At 46.1% G+C, this 16,501-nt stretch overlaps 1 protein-coding gene across 4 annotated transcripts in view; it reads right to left on the reverse strand.

Moving 5' to 3' along the window:
• AMN (amnion associated transmembrane protein) overlaps positions 1-16,501 on the reverse strand; it is an 80,484-nt gene that overhangs the window by 15,829 nt on the left and 48,154 nt on the right. For all 4 annotated transcript variants that reach the window (XM_083519042.1, XM_083519039.1, XM_083519041.1 and 1 more), the window contains exons 4-7: positions 16,295-16,382; positions 10,377-10,612; positions 8,945-9,082; positions 7,351-7,459 (exon numbers count right to left, since the gene is read on the reverse strand). In XM_083519042.1, the coding sequence (XP_083375168.1) occupies positions 7,351-7,459; positions 8,945-9,082; positions 10,377-10,612; positions 16,295-16,382 (571 nt within the window). The remainder of the gene's footprint in view (positions 1-7,350; positions 7,460-8,944; positions 9,083-10,376; positions 10,613-16,294; positions 16,383-16,501) is intronic.

Consider the following 16,501-nt stretch of genomic DNA (forward strand, 5'->3'; position numbering starts at 1 on the left):
ATGCAGCCATGATTAACCAACTCCCACCTTGTAGGCTTAGAATCCAAATCCATCCTCGTAAAGTTGAAGAAACTGCAAGAACCTTTTCTTCATTACCAATGGGACTTCTGTGTGTTTGATGTGTGAATGTGGCAGAACGGGGGCTGGGGGGACTGGTAGCTCCACCTCTCTAGCTTTTAACTCTGCTATATACACCAATCTTATTTTTAAAACCCAAGGTAGACTTCCGGGGGCCTGGAGTACCCTTGGCCCTGTAGCAGGTAGCATATCTCACTTGCTGAAGTTCTTAACTCTTCTGCAATTCTCCTCTATAGTCTACCTGATCTCTTGCAGGTGACACATTAGAAGCTGTAGCTGTGAGGAGTGGCTGGATAAATCACCCTACGTCATGCCAGGTGGTTGACTAGATACCCTTTTGCTCTCTCCAGAGCTCTCCACCTAATAATAATAATATAATAATAATTTATTATTTACACCCCGCCCATCTGGCTGGGTTTCCCCAGCCACTCTGGGCAGCTTCCAACAGAATATTAAAACACAATAGTCTATTAAACATGAAAAGCTTCCCTAAACAGGGCTGCCTTCAGATGTCTTCTAAAAGTCTGGTAGTTGTTGTTCTCTTTGACATCTGGTGGGAGGGTGTTCCACAGGGTGGGTGCCACTACTGAGAAGGCCCTCTGCCTGGTTCCCTGTAACTTGGTTTCCAGCAGCGAGGGAACCACCAGAAGGCCCTCGGCGCTGGACCTCAGTGTCTGGGCAGAACAATGGGGGTGGAGATGCTCCTTCAGGTATACTGGACCAAGGCCGTTTAGGGCTTTAAAGGTCAGCACCAACACTTTGAATTGTGCTCAGAAACGTACTGGCTGTGTGCACTTGAGATCCATGCACGCATACTCTTCACACATACCCCACATTTGTAGGGTGGCCCTTCTTATACCAGCTATTTCTGCAAAACCATCCAAACAAATTGCCTACAAGGCCACCATCTTAGAAGGTATGCAGAAGCCAAGGTCTCCACAGCTCATATGTGATGAACATGCTTTGAAGGTCCCAGGTGCGCTTCCACTGCATCTGCAAGTAAATGGATCAGGTGGGAGGTATTGGCAAAGTCCTGTGCCCAAGACAGATGGGCACAGGGTGGAAAAGAAGGAAGGGGCAGCCCAAGCTTCAGGCAGCTTCATGTGAGATGAATTAATGTGCATGCACACCTGGCAGGCAAAAGATCAACCCCTGGTATCTCCAGCTGAAGCTGGGAGGGAAAGACCCCTGCCTGAAACCTGGAGAGCCACAGCCAATCAGGACAGACAATTCTGAGCTAGATGGACTCTGTATCGGCCACCTTCCTATTGTAATAAAATTTTAAGGTCTTATATATATAATAAATGTTCATAAATGTACCAAGCAAACACATACATAAATATATAAACCACATACATGTCTGAAGCAGCACAGGAAGACAGTCCTGAAACCATTTTGACTCCCAAACTGACCAAATGTTTCTCTGCCAGGAGGGAAGGGGTGAGGGAACCTTCCCATTGTCTCAGGAATTAAGTGATTACCATCTCAAAGGAATGGCCAGACTACCAGGAAAGGCAATCAGGTAACTTGCCAGACAGGAGATAAACAACGCACTCAGATTTCTGTTGTAGACCGCCTTTTCTGTGATGTAGGTATGATGTTTGTGGGGGGTGTTCTTGGGCTACACCCCTTCTGTGATGTATGTATGATGTATGGAGGGGTGGTCTTGAGCTCCAGGGCAGGGAATTTAAAATGTCTATATAAGGGCAGGCACACCTTTGTTCTGGGTCCTCCTCCGCTCCTCCGCTGTGTGTGAGGAGAGCACCCTGTTGCAACAGCTTTAAGAAAGATCAGGCTTACTAGCTGCTTTGCTTCTCAATATTCTCTGGTTGGCCTCTGTTATTTTCTCCTACCGATGGAGAACCTACAAAGGACTCTAAGGGCTCTTGTGTCCCCCATAAGGGAATAAGGGCAGATTTTGTTTACAACTATGTCTCAATGTCTTCTGCCCCCACCCAATGCAAAGTGCGAGACAGCTATAATGTGCCGTTTTCATGGAAAGAGTCGATGCGGCCTCGTCTGTTCTACAGGAACTCTGATCCATTTAATTTGCTGCTCTATCAATGCTAATGGGACTTGGCTTCCTCTCTGCAAGGGGCACCGTTTTACAGACAGCTGGAGCAACTTGCATCGGCTTATTCTTTCCCCTTCACATCTCCACACTACTACTCAGATTAGACCTGTCTTCCTACCACATCATTGCTCCCGCTTCCAAATGGTAAATTCTGCCCAGACTGAACCTCCATGCTTAGATCATTTAAACCAAGGGTGCGGAAACTCAGGGGGCCAAATGTGCCCCTCCAAGACCATTGGGACTCCAAACCACAACCCTTCTCTCCAGTCTTTGGCTCTCACAAACCCGACCTTGCACCTTCCTTCAATGGTTTTCCCTGGGTGGAATGTATCCTTGAACTCTCATAATGCCTCTTTCTTGCCTGCACAAAGGATAGAGAAGGGTGTGTTGCAGAAACTAGCCTGCTGTACTATGTACTGTGGTACCTTGGTATTCGAACGGTTTGGCTCCCGAACAAATCGGCTCCCGAACGCCGCAAACCCGGAAGTGAGTATTCTGGTTTCCCAACGTTTTTCGGAAGCCGAACGTCTGACGCAGCTTCCAATTGAGTGCAGGAAGCTCCTGCGGCCAATTGGAAGCTGTGCCTTGGTTTTGGAACCGTCTCAGGAATCGAACGGACTCCTGGAACGGATTACGTTTGAGAACCAAGGTACCTCTGTATATTCATTACTCCATTTTGCTTCTGGCCCCATCCATCACTTGAACGTGGCCACCAAACGTTACACATGGCTCTCTGGCTGAAAAAGATTCCCCATCCATGGCTTAGAGTCAGTGCTTCTTCTTTTTCAGCTGGAGAACACCAGGGTGCAGTTCTGGCATCTCTCAAGTGGGTGCCATTGCGGGCCGATGCTCCCTCCGCCTGCGTCTTACTTTTAAGTACTTCTGGCAAGCCCAAAACAAACATTTCAAGTCAAAACAGAAGCTGGTTAGCTTGTGCGAGTCTAGACTTCTTGTTGTTTTTTGAGATCTGTGAGTCCACCTAGCTCCTAACCACTCCTAGCCCTGATTGGTCAAGCTGCGAGGTGGAATCAATTCATATTTCCTTTTCTTCAGTCCATCTCTCGTGTATCAGCAGCAGGCTTTAAGTTTTGCAGCAAGGCCTCTATCGTTGCACACACAGAGAGAGATTTCTGCAAGGGGCCTTCTGAGCTGCTCTAGCCATCCTCCTGAATCTCGGAGGTGGCAGAGGGGCATTTATTTGACCTGCACCAGAACCAGGGGTGGACCCCCCCCAAAAAAAAACAGCTAGAGAGACAGCATGCTGTGGTTTTTTTCTTGGGGGGAAAAAAGCACTACTTATAGTCATGCAAAATCACCTCTTTTTATGATTTTAGCTGCTCTGAGCCCAGCTTTGGCTGGGGTACAAATAAAAATATTATTATTATTAAAAAACATGGTGCAAACTTAGCACAAAAATGCCTGCTTGCCAGCCACTTATAGGTTTGAGTAAACGTGGATTTTCCTGGCGCATTGTGGGTGTTTCAAGAGGTGCAGCCAGCCCTGTCTTTACCCAGGAGGAACTACAGTGGCAGGCCACTGAACTTCATGCTCTCCATGACTCTGTATTAGTTTATTGGTTTTTGGCTGGTGAAGAAAAAAAGCGGCTTCTGAAAAAATGTTATTTTAATTGCTTTAAAAGACTCGCCTAAGCAGCATATGGTAGCACCCTAAAGCATTCAGTTTTCATATGGTAATTAGGAAGACTGTACAGAAAACCTCCACGTCTGCCTCCCAGGGAAACTAACAGACGAAAACCACGAGGAAGAAGAACGAGAAATGGAACTAACCTGTTGGATATATATGTCTCATTTTTAAATTGCATTTACATTTAGGTCCAGAACAGTTGTCTTTAGCTGGCCTCATTTCCAGCTGTAGGCTGGAATGGGTTCCTAGCAATAAATAGGGGATGAAATAATTTGGTAATTCGTGACCTTTTGCTTTTGTGTCCAGGGCTGATATAATTACGGTATAGACGATGAAACATAGACAACACACCAGGCCCCTTGGGTGATCTCGTCTGATCTCCACACTGTGATAAACTTCCACCTGCTGATTTCAGGCTTGTTGCTGATAGCGCTAAAGCAGCACAAGTTCGGTTCCCCCCTGGCCACTTAGCAGCTCTAGGTTTAAGATGAAGCACTGTCTGTCGTGACCCAGCCTACCAGACTTGGGACTCCGCTACATTAGCCAAGAAAAAAACGCTTTATATGCATTGTTTATACATTCTAACACTGTGGCACCAGGTGGCGCTGCAGAGTCCCGTTTTTGCTTACCCAATTTCTCATACAAAGTTTGCAACGCTTTTAACCGAAACACTTCTTTCATGTGTCTAGCTCCAGCCTTGGACTACCAGGAGCTGGGCACTGCCTCAGCAGGAGAGAGGACAGGCAGATCTATTATAAAATCCTCAGTCTGGTTTTGGACTACAACTCCCATCAGCCCCATCAGTCAGGAGTGATGGGAGTTGTAGTCTAAAACCAGGTTGAGGATTTTATCATAGATATGGGGCAAAGTCACTGTTTCCTCGTTTCCTGGACTTAAGGTTTTGTGGTTTTTTTGGTCAGATTTCCCTACATTAAACTCACTTGAGGAGTACTGGAGAGAATTGAGTTTGAAACCTCACTCAGCTACAGAGCTGACTGACAGGGTGATTTGGGGTAAGTCATCATATCTCAACCGAATGTACTCCACAGACTTGTTGCTGAAAGGAAAAGAGGGAAAGAACCATGTGTGATGCCCAGAATTATTTGGAGAAAGAGTAGGATATTGATAAATGTGGAGAAATAGCCTTTATCTCTCACCCTCGCCTAGATCACAAAATTGTTCCTTAGGAAAAATGAGATAATCCTGTGGATGTCAGGCTGGGGCTTTTAAGAAGAAGGATAAGATAGGAATGCATCCGGCAAATAAACTGACTCCCCATGCAGTCTGAGCTCCCATTGGAGAAATTTAAAGAAGCTACCATATGATGGATGGTTGTCTAATGTGAAAAGAGCAGAGTGTTATGTAATGGATTGAGTATCAGAATGGGGAAAATCTAGGATCACATCTCCATTAAAAGCTGATAAATTCACGGTGTTAGGGGCTGCCAGGAGAATAAACATGTGTGTGTTTAAAATATGCCATTCTGTCATGACATCTTGGGAGGGTGGCAAAGATGCAAAGCTGCTTAACCATTTTTTATTGCAAGATGTTTGCTGGAATTTCAAATTCAGGATGCAATGCTATCCACACTTAGTTGGGTGTAAGCCCCCCTGCATACAGTGGGTCTTACTTCTGAGTAAACATGGATAGGATTGCATTATTAACTAATTTCCCCCCCCCTCGATATTTTCACTTATAAGTCCTCCTGAGTTAACTGTTGATGAGACCCCAGGTATGTACATAGATGGGGACATAGGCAAGATGCTGAAAAGGAGGGAAGGTACCAACTGGGTAGCCATTTATGAAATGTTCCTGCCCACAGACCAAGAGAGATCATATTCTGAAGTGGGGATGGAGAACCTGTAGCTGCCCGATGTTGCTGAAATACAACTTCAACTTTTTATTTTGTTTTTCTCATCGATGTTCTGTAATGTGTTTTTAATGTTTACACCACCCTGGGATCTCCTGGTAAAGTGTACAGTGGTGCCTCGCAAGACGAAAAGAATCCGTTCTGTGATTCTCTTTGTCTAGCGGTTTTTTCGTCTTGCGAAGCAAGCCCATTGATGGATTAGCGGATTAGCGCTTTTAGCGGCTTTTAGCGGCTTATCTGCTGATCGGATCAGCTGATTAGCGGCTTAGCGGCTTAGAAAAGTGGGGGGAGGGGAAAAACCAGCAGGAACTCGCAAGACATTGTCGTCTTGCGAAGCAAGCCCATAGGAAATTCGTTTTGCGAAGCACCTCCAAAACGGAAAACTCTTTCGTCTAGCGAGTTTTCCGTCTTGCGAGGCATTCATCTTGTGGGGCACCACTGTAGTATATAAATTGAATTACCGTATTATTATTATTATTATTATTGACTCCCATTGTCAAAGGTCCCCTAGCCCTGCTCCCTTCTTTCTTTAAAAAAACAACACCTCACCTCAAGTCAATTTTCAAAAGCAACATCTGTAACTGTTCAAAATGTGAAAAGTTTGAATTTATGTTGAATTTCAACACATAGCACTGTTCCGGCTTTACTTTTGATGCAGTACACATATTGCCATGAAGGGCTAATCCACACTTAGCTTCCCTCTGCTTTTTCCAGGCACAGTCTGAAGTTTAAAGCTCTGTGTCCAAACACCATCCCACCCCCCGCCCTTTTTCTCCAAAGCTTTCCCTGCACATATCTGCTCTTTAAACCTCAATTGGAGCAAACGTCAATCTGCAGCAAACCCCAACTAGTGTTTGCTCCGATTCAGCTTAGAAGAGCGGATTTGCATGGGGAAAGCTTGGGGTGGAAAAAAAAACAAACTCAGACAGGGAGTGTTAAAGCACAGACCTCTGTCTAGAAAGAGTGGGGCAAAAAGTAGATGTAGATAAGCCCTAATATAGGAACATGGGAATCTGCCTTATATCATAGAATCGTAGAATTGGAAGGCACCCTGAATATCTAGTCCAGACATGCTCAACCGGTCGACAGCCATCGACAGGTAGATCCCTGGCGTGATCCTGGTCGATCACAGTATTAAATGAAGAGGGCTAGGAATGTCGCCACCCTCCGCCCCAAAAGAAGCTCCCCAAAAGAAGCTCAACAACTCTTGGTAATCTCCCCGCGCTTCCAGTTAGCCGCCACCTTCCACCCATCCCATGCACGTTCCTCCTCCCTCCAATGGGCAGATCACCGTCAGTTTTTTTAATACTGGGAGTAGATCGCAGTCTCTTGGGAATTGGACATGCAGGAATATGCAGCTGTCCCATATGGGGTTCGAACCTGCAACCTTGGCATTATCACCACCAAGGCATTATCACTAACCAACTGAGCTATCCAGGCTGACCTCAATATTGAGTCAGTCCACTGGCTCGTCTAGCTTAGAGTTATTGACTGGCAGTGACTCTCTCGGAGTCTCAGGTAGGAGATGTCAAGGACTGAACCCGGGGCCTTTTACATTCAAAATACAATATATGCTGTATTTCCCAAATCCTTGAAATTGTACCTGTTGGCAGAGCGAATTGCAGGCGAACTGATTTGCTCCTCTGTCCTGTAAACAGCTATAACAAAGCTGGTCTTCACTTACCGCACATTTCACAGCAATGGCCAATGGGCTTCAGGGGGTCCTTGCACATCACCTGTGGACATTGATTCCCAGACTTCTGGAGCAAGGCAGCACAGATTCTTTCATGGTCCTTCAACAAGAGCAGGTAGATTACTCAGTGAAGAAAAAGGTTTCCGCCTGCACAAATGAACTGGTTTCCAGAGATCTCCAATGCAGATACCTAGGTGCTCAGACAAAGACTACGATACCCAGTGCTTTTTTTCCTGGGGGGACGGGTACGCAGGAGTACGCACCCCCCCAAACATTTAATCTAAAGTTGGTCTTATTGAGGGGCAGGATTTCAATATGAGTAGGAAAATGAGAAGAAGAAGAAGAGTTTGGATTTGATATCCCGCTTTATCACTACCCGAAGGAGTCTCAAAGCGGCTGACATTCTCCTTTCCCTTCCTCCTTCACAACAAACACTCTGTGAGGTGAGTGAGGCTGAGAGACTTCAGAGAAGTGTGACTAGCCCAAGGTCACCCAGCAGCTGCATGTGGAGGAGCGGAGACGCGAACCCAGTTTCCCAGATTACGTGACTACCGCTCTTAACCACTACACCACACTGGCTCTCAAATGAGAGTACTCCTAATCATTTTTTTAGGGGGGGGAGCACTGACTATACCTATTGCCTGCCTGCTTGTAAGAAGAATATAAGAAGAGTCTGCTGGATCCGGCCAAGGGCCCATCTAGTCCAGCATCCTGTTCTCACAGTGGCCAACTAGATGCCTGTGTGAAGCCCACAAGCAAGATTTGAGCGCAATAGCTCCTGTGGTTTCCAGCAACTGGTATTCAGAAGCGTTGCTGCCCCAAATGGTGGAGGCAGAACATAGCCATTATCACTGCCACGCTCCTCTCCTCAACTGAAATCACCCCCTACAGAGCAGTTAGGCGGGGGGGGGGGGGAGAGAGAGAGCCTTTCTTTCAATTTCTTTGTCTGATGTACTGTTTTTGTTTATTCTGTTGGAAGCCGCCCAGAGGGGCTGCGGCAACCTGTTCAGATGGGCAGGGCAAAAGCTGCTGCTGTTGTTGTTATCTAATTCCAGCAAGGAACATCTCTGCAGGCACACCTGTCCCCACAGGTGCCATGTTGGCAATCCATGTGTTGGGCTGGCAGTCTTGCGCCCTCATGGACACGTTTGTCCACCTAATGCCTCCCGTTTCTGTCAGAAGTCTCCAATATCCCTACTCCTTTCTTTACTGAATTTATTGTTATTCACATTTTATACTGTATTTTATGCTGTTTTTTGTTGCATCAATTAAGTGTTTTAAATTTTTTGTTAGCCACCCTGAGCCCAATTTTTTGAACCGGGAAGGGCGGGGTATGAATAAAAATTTATTATTATTATTTATTATTACTGGTTATGCAGAAAAAGAGCCCCAAAAGACTTCACTGGCTGCATTGATCCTTATATCTCTGCGAAGTATTCTCAGTGAATCAGCTTCAATAATCTAGCAGTATATAACTGTGCTCATGTGGGTTTTCAATAGGCCAGACTCCTATTGAACTCCTCTCTTGAAGTCCCTTGATAACAGAACCTAGTGCCTCAGAGAATGCCAGTGGCCAAGAACTTACCGCAGCATTTCCACATTCACAGCCCGATTTGTCTGGGCACCTGGTGTTTGACAGCTGGAATGCCCCTTGTCCGTGGAACTGTAGCTTTGCAGATGAACTTTGCATATACTCTGCCAGGGTGTTGTCACTGGTGAACTTCTAATTCCCGTTCAGGAGAAAGTGGTGGCAATGGGGAGGCAGGGGGAAAACAAAACTCAGAAATCAACAGTTCCCTCAAGAAAAATTACCAACAACATGATCAGATAAAAAGTACAGCTGTTTTTATGTCTCACCAACAACATGATCAGATAAAAAGTACAGCTTTTTTTATGTCTCACCAACAACATGATCAGATAAAAAGTACAGCTGTTTTTATGTCTAAGCATTGTAAACTGCTGTGATTCTGAAATAGCAACCAGCTGCTAATGGAAGGGAAGACCCTGTGACCTTGGATAAGCATCGAAACAATAGTGAGGGATAAGGCTTGATTCATGCAATTCGGGCCACTTGAAATCGAGAGTGTGCATGAACACAGTGAGGTTTTTCATGTGTGAAGGCTGCTTGACATGGCGATGTCGCCTTATCACAGTGCCAGAGAAAATGATGTTTCAGACCACCAATGCGCTTAATACAGAGGTGATTAACTGGCAGTTTGAGGTCTCGATCACAAGCAATTTTTTCCTGATCTTCCAAGATGGCACCGGAGGATGTGTATCTCTGTGTGTGCATATATGTGTGTCTGCTTGCATGTGTGCATGCAAGAACAGAAGTGGATTTAGGGCAGCGCGAGGGGTGCAGGGGCATTGGGTACGCAGCTGAAGTATGTTCTTTTCAAATCTGGTAAGCGCTTGCCAGGCTTCAGCCAGGAGGCATGAGGACTCTGACAAGGTCCTGGAGTCTTCCTGCCTCCTCACCGCAAACCAGGCAAGTGATTACCTGGGAAAGAGAAGGGAGGGCTTTAGAAGAGTTTGGATTTGATATCCCGCTTTATCACTACCCGAAGGAGTCTCAAAGCGGCTAACATTCTCCTTTCCCTTCCTCCCCCACATCAAACACTCTGTGAGTGAGTGAGGCTGAGAGATTTCAGAGAAGTGTGACTGGCCCAAGGTCACCCAGCAGCCGCATGTGGAGGAGTGGGGACGCGAACCCGGTTCACCAGATTACGAGGCTAGCGCTCTTAACACCACACTGGCTCTCTTCAATAGTGGACCCTTCAATAGTGTAGACTGGATCATGCCCTCCCCCAGAGCATCCCAGCTTAGCTGGCATGGGGAGGTGGGCTGTTGCTTTAATCTAGCAGTAGAGCTATACCTATTCCCCTCCCCAGGCTATTCACAGTGAATCTGGAAGAAGTTGCCCATCTCCACTCGCAATCTGTTATTTTATTTTTGGAATCGCAAAACAGAAAATGGTGAAGCAGCCACGGTTTCATCTCACAAACACCCTGTTTTACCTGCCCCATGACTGAAATGCTCCTGAGCCGTATGGCCTGCTCAGACGACTCGATGTTCACACGGAAGGACGTTTCGGGCGGAAAGATAACATCATCGTACTGGCACGGGACTCTTTCTTCATCCACGGAGAAGATGTGTTTGCCTTGATGGAGGTTGTCCAATGAGGTTGCAGCATGCCACAGGGTGGGGTCATACCAATGGAAGTTGTCTGCACCCGCAAAGGTGACTTCTGAAGCTAATAGGAGGAGGGAGGGAGAAGCTTGTGGAGTCTGTTCTGCTTCACTGATATTTATTCTTTTTATTTGTTTATAATTAACGCTAAGATTTCTTTTTTAAAGTGTGGCAAGTGCATGAGGTAAACTCACCCACCTGCATGGCCAGCCGCTGCACATGGGCGACTTCCGATTTTCATAATTAAAAATAAATGAGAACAAGGACCCTGGGAATCACCCATGCCATATTGATATTGTAAATTGCAGAACAGAACCTCTAATACCAAAGCTCATAAATCCACTGAAATTCCAATCATCTGAGCTTTCATTACAAATATAGCGCATTCCTAACTTATTTCAAATATTCCAGTATTCTTTTTTGTTCTCCATTGAATTCCCCAGATATATATATATCTCGCTGAAGAATTGATGCTTTAGAATTATGGTGCTGGAGGAGACTCTTGAGAGTCCCATGGACTGCAAGAAGATCCAACCTCTCCATTCTGAAGGAAATCAGCCCTGAGTGCTCACTGAAAGGACAGATCCTGAAGCTGAGGCTCCAATACTTTGGCCACCTCATGAGAAGAGAAGACTCCCTGGAAAAGACCCTGATGTTGGGAAAGATGGAGGGCACAAGGAGAAGGGGACAACAGAGGACGAGATGTTTGGACAGTGTTTTCGAAGCTACCAGCATGAGTTTGACCAAACTGCGGGAGGCAGCAGAAGACAGGAGTGCCTGGCGTGCTCTGGTCCATGGGGTCACGAAGAGTTGGACACGACTAAACGACTAAAGAACAACAAAAATTGTGTTGCTTGGCCTTACATAATATGGAGGGAAGTCTACAATCATGGGAGCCACACTTTAAGGGGGACATTGACAAACTGGAGTATTCCAAGAGGACAGTAACCAGGATTTTGAGGGTTGTGGAAATCAAGTCGCTAAGAGAGCAGGTTGAATGAGCAAGCTATGTCTTGCCTGGAGACAAGAAGATGAAGGGGAGACATACGTAATAGCAGTCTTCAAATTATCTGAAGAAGGTGGAGCAGACATGTTTCTCTATGGCTCCAATGAACAGGCCTAGAACAATAAGGGGAAGGTCATAGCTCAGTGGTAGAACATCTGTTTTTATGCAGGAGATCTCAGGCTCAATCGCCTGTATCTAAAGGCAGGACTGGGAATGCCCACTACCTGAAACCTCAGAAAGCTTCAGTCAACCAGTATAGACCAGTGGAAGGGCCAATGGTCTGACAGCTTTCTGTGTTCCAAAGGAGGGAAACTGCAAGGAACCAGACTTTGCCTGGACATCAGGAGAAATGCCCTGATGTTAAGAGCTGTGGAACAGGCTGTCATGGAAGACATCGGCCTCTCCTGGTGGTATTGAAGAAGTTCCTGGACAGCCATCTGCCAGGGATGCTGCAGTTGAAGATCCCCCGCTGTACAAGGGGTTGGACTAGATCACTGGTCTTCAATTGGTGGGTCAGGACCCCCTAGTGGGTCACAGCGTGATCCAAGATGGGTTGCAACAGGAGCACTGCCACCATGCAAATATATGGTGGGTCCCTAAATGCATGTTTGGTTTAAAGGTGCGACATGGGTCAGAAGAGGTTGAAGATACCTGGACTAGGTGACCCTGAAGGTCCCTTCCAACTTTACAATATTATGATTATCTGTGCAAAGGTGGAGATGTTACTCCAGAGGCTTCCTTCTCCCACACTCCCTCCATCTTCCCTCTCTCCCTTCCATGTGAAAATGCACACAATGTGGGCTGAGGTCCATCTTTGTCTTGTTCCCCAGAAAGTTCAGCCTTGCTTCCCCTCTGGCCATTCTTAAGAGGCAGCAAGGTGCATTAACTGCACCTTTGATCTAGGTCAGCCTTTCTCAACCTGTGGGTCCCCAGATGTTGTGGAACTACAACTCCCATCACCCCTAGCTAGCAAGGCCAGAGCTCAGGGATGATGGGAGTTGTAGTCCAACAACATCTGGGGACCCACAGGTTGAGAACCACTGATCTAGGTGATGTTGTTGTTGTTTAGTCTCTAACTAAACAACAGGGTCTAACATAAGAGTCTTCTCTTCTCACGAGGTGGCCAAAGTATTGGAGCCTCAGCTTCAGGATCTGTCCTTCCAGTGAGCACTCAGGGCTGATTTCCTTCAGAATGGATAGGTTTGATCTTCTTGCAGTCCATGGGACTCTCAAGAGTCTCCTCCAGCACCATAATTTAAAACCATCAATTCTTCGGCGATCAGCCTTCTTTATGGTCCAGCTCTCACTTCCATACATCACTATTGGGAAAACCATGGCTTTAACTATACGGACCTTTGTCGGCAAGGTGATGTCTCTGCTTTTTAAGATGCTGTTTAGGTTTGTCATCACTTTTCTCCCAAAAAGCAGACGTCTTTTAATTTCGTGACTGCTGTCAACATCTGCAGTGATCATGGAGCCCAAGAAAGTAAAATCTCTCACTGCCTCCATTTCTTCCCCTTCTATTTGCCAGGAAGTGATGGGCCCAGTGGCCATGATCTTAGTTTATTTGATGTTGAGCTTCTAGGTGATAGCCCACAGCTGATTACTGTGGCTTCATACATATCACCCATCTAAAACACATGACTACTCCCCCAAAGAATTCTGGGAACTGTAGTTTGTTAAGGGCGCTGGGAATTATAGCTCTCAGTGTGGGATAGACACTTCCCAGGGTTCTTTGGAGAAAGTGATGTGCGTTGAATGCATGGTGGATATGCAGCCCGTATTGGCTTGGTGTGATCCAGTAGTTTAGCTCTCAGTCGGTAGAGCATGAGACTCTCAGCCTCAGGGACGTGGTTTCGAGCCCCACCTTGGGCAAAAGATTCCTGCATTGCAGGGGGTTGGACTAGATGACCCTCATGGTCCCTTCCAACTCTACAGTTCTATGATTCCACGCGGCTATCCTCTGGTTTATTATCCCAGACATATTACAAGAACGCTGCACAGATCTTATGGAAGTCGCTGGGGAGGATCTTCCACAAACATCAAGTGTGAGTAATCCTGGGGAAAGCCGTGGATGACGATAACCGGAACAACTTTATTAGCAATGTATCAGCCACTGGTTCCCCTGCCGCCGCCCCCACCCCAGACCTGGCTCTCTGCAAGTGCAATTGTAAACATGCCATGCACGAACTATATCCCATAGTTCCTCTGCTGGGGAATTTAATATGAAAATAAACAATACACAGGGGCAGCTGTACACAGTCTATTTGCCGAGGTTCATATTTAATTCATTAACAACTTTCTTCCCGTTCAATATTAACGAAGCTGTCACAGATTTGCGCATAAGGCAGCACGCCCGTAAGAACGAAGGACGTCAAGGGCCTTGGTGTAGAATTTAGGTCTGACTTCTGGTCTCCTTAGATGGCATGGGGCCATAGACATCCTGCCCACTCATCTACAGATAAAGCCTCAGCCTCTGTCTCCACACAACAGAGCTCCATACATGCACATCTCCCTGTGTGGAGCTCTGCCTGCACCATGCAGTTCCATCTGGATATGACAAGGAGATGCGGTTGAAGGGGATTCCCAGTTCACTTAAGCAGAGGGCTGCTGTTCATGGGCCATCCCATTCCGTGCACCGTGAGCAAGGCCAGATTTAGGTCTGATGAGGCCCTAAGCCAGCGGTTCTCAACCTGTGGGTCCCCAGATGTTGTTGGACTACAACTCCCATCATCCCTGAGCTCTGGCCTTGCTAGCTAGGGGTGATGGGAGTTGTAGTTGAACCACATCTGGGGACCCACAGGCTGAGAAAGGCTTCCCTAAGCTACTGAAGGTAATGGGGCCCTTTATATGTCCAGCTGTCCTTTGTCAGCAACAAATTGTCACCATTTTTTGTGTTGAATATATGCTATATGGTAATTTATGGACCTAACAGGTATCTAAAACCATTTGCACATGTTGACATGCAGCCAGTCCATGCAGAATGCAGGCACTATATATATAGAATGCGTATCCAGTAGACGTGCAATCACACACAGGCGCATTGCACCAAACCCGGAAGTGCATTTAAAAACTGCAAAAGTGGGCTATGGATATTGGGCATAATATTGGGAATTGCTGAGTGAGGAAAATTATGGAACTCAACAAGGAACTTCTCAGAATGTTACCAAATAGGAGAAAATATGCAGCAGCAACAAAACACAATATGGATTGGCCAAAAAATTGGCCAAAATGTGCAAAAGAGGTTCAAAATTGTGCTGGAAATGTCTGGTTTGCTTATTCATTTATGGTGGAAACGCAAACAGGCAAAGGAGTTCTGGGAGATGGTGTACAACGAGTTAAAGAAAAATTTTAAAATTTGCTTTCCCCAAGAAACTGGAAGCATTTCTTCTAGGTGTAGTTGGGAACGAATTACCAAAGAAAGCCCACAACAGCAGCAAGGATAGTATATGCAAGATGGTGGAAACAGAGAGAGATTCCAGGGAAAGAACAATGGCTATATAAATTAACAATATGCAGAACTAGCCAGCATGACATCTAAAATAAGAAATCAAGATGATAAACAGATGAGGAGTGAGTGGGAACACTTGGGGGAATATTTACAAAAATTTGACCTAAAATATAAATTCCAGGTAAGGGGAACTTTGTGACCAACAGCTGACAATATTAAAGATACGAGAGTGTGGAAAATAAGGTGAATGGACTGGTGTATATGCAGCCAATCAAGATGTGAAAAGAACTGTCATGGAATGCTTGGGTGGGAAGTTAAACAGAACTGCTGTATAAGAATGGAAAATTGGAAAACTTAAAAAATATAAAAATAAAAATAAAAATAAAAATAGCAAAAGTGGCCCTTGAAGAGACCGGACAGGATGAAAAAGGGCACAAAAGCTACACCTGGCAACCCCACAAGTCTTTGCAAGTGCAATACCAGGAGCCCTTGCACTGACCATTGAGGCCTAGTTTGGCATCTGGTAAGTGCTGCTGGTTTTCCAAAGGTTTCCAGATGTTTAGAGGGTGTTTGCAGGCTTTTCAGATGGTGTTCTCAATATATGCAATTTCACGTAAACAACATGCGGTGCCTCAGAACGTAACCCCCGCGGAAATGGGGAGTCGCCTGTATCCACACAAAAATGACCCGCATCCAAAATAGTGTTAGGTTGCACTAGTCCTTTGGACAGTGCAGGAGATGAGCAGAGGGAAGAGAGGCGAGGGAAGTCCCATTGCACAAGCGAAGTCGTTTTGCTTTCTTGGGTACCACTCATAGGTTCCAAGACTTGGCTCCAGATTAAGTTAAGCCCAGTGCATCCTTTTTGTTATAGGCCTTGAATCCAGAGAACGTGGAGTTCAGTCTCCCTATGCTTGTACTAGATGCAATGGAAAGGCAAACAATGAGCGTGATCCCACTGGGAATATTCCCCCATGTAAGCCGCACCGAAATGAATGCAGCCTTCTGGCAAGAGCAAAACAACTCATTTCAATGGGAACCTCTACGGAGACAGTCCTGCAGGAACGCCTGCAACCAATGCTTATCATTTCCTCCACCTCCTCCTCCTCTCTCTCTCTTTTCCCCACGCCCAATTATGAAAAGGAAAGCTAGTTTCGAAACTTTGGGGGAGGGGGCTCCAGGGGAAAGTTAATTATGACTGGGAGAATGACTCGTGAGCAGCAGCGTAACGGAGGCATATTCTCTCTGCGCTTAATTTGCATGACTAATGAACGGTAGGTCGAGCACAATACCTGTCTCACATCCTGGATCAAAACTGCCGTCGAAGGCTGCAAACCCAGCACCGGGGGCCAGGATGAATTCTCCATCCAGTGGGATGTACTGAAAAAACAAACAAAAGGAAGAAATGTTGCATCTCAGGGCTCTGTTCTGCCTGAGCCAGCCTCATAATTGAGCGACATTAACAACATTCTTGCACGGCTCCTCTCCATAAATCCTTT

This window comes from Podarcis liolepis (genome assembly GCF_965112155.1).
Source record: "Podarcis liolepis genome assembly, chromosome: 1".
NCBI lineage: Eukaryota > Metazoa > Chordata > Lepidosauria > Squamata > Lacertidae > Podarcis > Podarcis liolepis.